This window comes from Vespa crabro, chromosome 16 (genome assembly GCF_910589235.1).
Source record: "Vespa crabro chromosome 16, iyVesCrab1.2, whole genome shotgun sequence".
Taxonomy (NCBI): Eukaryota; Metazoa; Arthropoda; class Insecta; order Hymenoptera; family Vespidae; genus Vespa; species Vespa crabro.
The window spans coordinates 66,120-67,683 of record NC_060970.1 but is presented as its reverse complement, the minus strand read 5'-3'; the positions used below and the strand labels follow the sequence as shown (position 1 = coordinate 67,683).

Below are 1,564 nucleotides of genomic sequence, written 5' to 3'. Positions count from 1 at the left end.
TGAACACCATGACCAATTCAAACAACAAAGGAAAGACACTGCTAGAAAAATAAGGGGAGTTAAAGTATCTTTCGAAAAATCACAATTTATCGACATGCAAAACAACTTTACTAAAAATAATTCACGAAATTTCTATCAGACTTTTAAGAGTTAATTAAAGGCTTATCAAGCGCCTAGAACATACTACAAAGATGAAAATGGTAAACTTGTCCTAAGCAATGCGGAAAACTGAAATATTTGCAAAATACTTCGGTCAACTTATAAACTTTCCTGAACCGAAACATAAATTGGAATTCTCTGAAACAACTGAAAATCTGGAAGAAGATATACCACCTAATGCTGAAAAAATTAAGGAAGCAATTAAAAATCTAAAAAATAATAGAGGTAGTGGGGAATACTCTATAACAGCTGAATTTTTGAATTGGTCTCTGTCAAAAATCATTAAAGAGCTGAAGATAATCTTCGAAGACATTTGGAGAACAGGGAGGTTTCCAGAAGAGTGGAAAGTAGCACTAATTCCCCCATTACATAAAAAAGGGGAAAAACTGAACTGTGATAATTATATCTTCTGCAAACTGCATTCAAGGTAATCTCAAATATATTGCTGAATAAAATAGAAACAACACTTGACAAGCAACTGGGCGAGTATCAAGCTTGATATCGGAAAGATAGAACTTGTACAGAACAAATTTTTAACTTAAAATCCATATTTCGCCATAGAATACTGAATTCAAAGATATATTTATAAAATGTATAGATTTTAAAAAGGCATTTGACTCGGTTGATAGAGAAACCATAGATAAAAGAATACGTGTATTTGGAGTTAAAAATAAATTGACAAACTTAATACGTGAAACATTCACTGACACGATTTCAAAAGTAAAATTTATGAGTGAGATATCTAATCCTCTTGAGATAAATACAGATGCAAGACTCCGAGTGTCGAATCGATATTTCAAATGCTCACTTACCTCTTGGGAAGACAATCCAAGCTGATGGTGGAGACTTATTTCCAGATATTTGGGGGTCCTCTGATTCAAAATCTGAAGGTCCAGTGGGGGTATCCACCTTCTAGAGAGCTGCAGGGGAATCAGGCGGTATGAGGGAAAATTTTCTTTCTCTTCTTTAATTAATTCAACACCCAAAGTATCGTTATAAATTTCGGTTTCGTGCTAAAGCTCCTTTAACAGACGACGTAGTTGATATTTTCTAACGCAGCGACGTACCTTCGGCATTAGGAGGGTAAGTAATAGGAAGAGGTGTTTGTTTGGTGGTAGGAGAGAAAGAGAAAAGTGTCGTTCGTGCGGAGCGTCCTCACCGAAACGACAATTTTATAGCAGGATACTCGTGCGGTTCGTCCTCACCGAGCAAAAAGGATTGATGAATGTATGGATATAAAGAAATCATGCACTGGTTAACAATAACAATTTTATTTATGTATTAAATGTTTCACTAAAGTACACTGATTAATTACACCTTTGGATGATGTTCCGCACGCGAACGTGGTTATTTTATTGTTTATAATAAAGAATTTAATTTTAATTTTAATTGACGGGTTCTAACT

At 34.5% G+C, this 1,564-nt stretch overlaps 1 protein-coding gene across 1 annotated transcript; it reads left to right on the top strand.

The window, feature by feature from the left end:
• Nucleotides 1-218: 218 nt before the first annotated feature.
• On the top strand, nucleotides 219-1,103 carry LOC124429927. Its single transcript, XM_046975811.1, has 2 exons — nucleotides 219-586; nucleotides 926-1,103. Exons 1-2 carry the CDS (start codon nucleotides 219-221, stop codon nucleotides 1,101-1,103), a joined length of 546 nt encoding a protein of 181 aa, XP_046831767.1.
• Nucleotides 1,104-1,564: the final 461 nt, after the last annotated feature.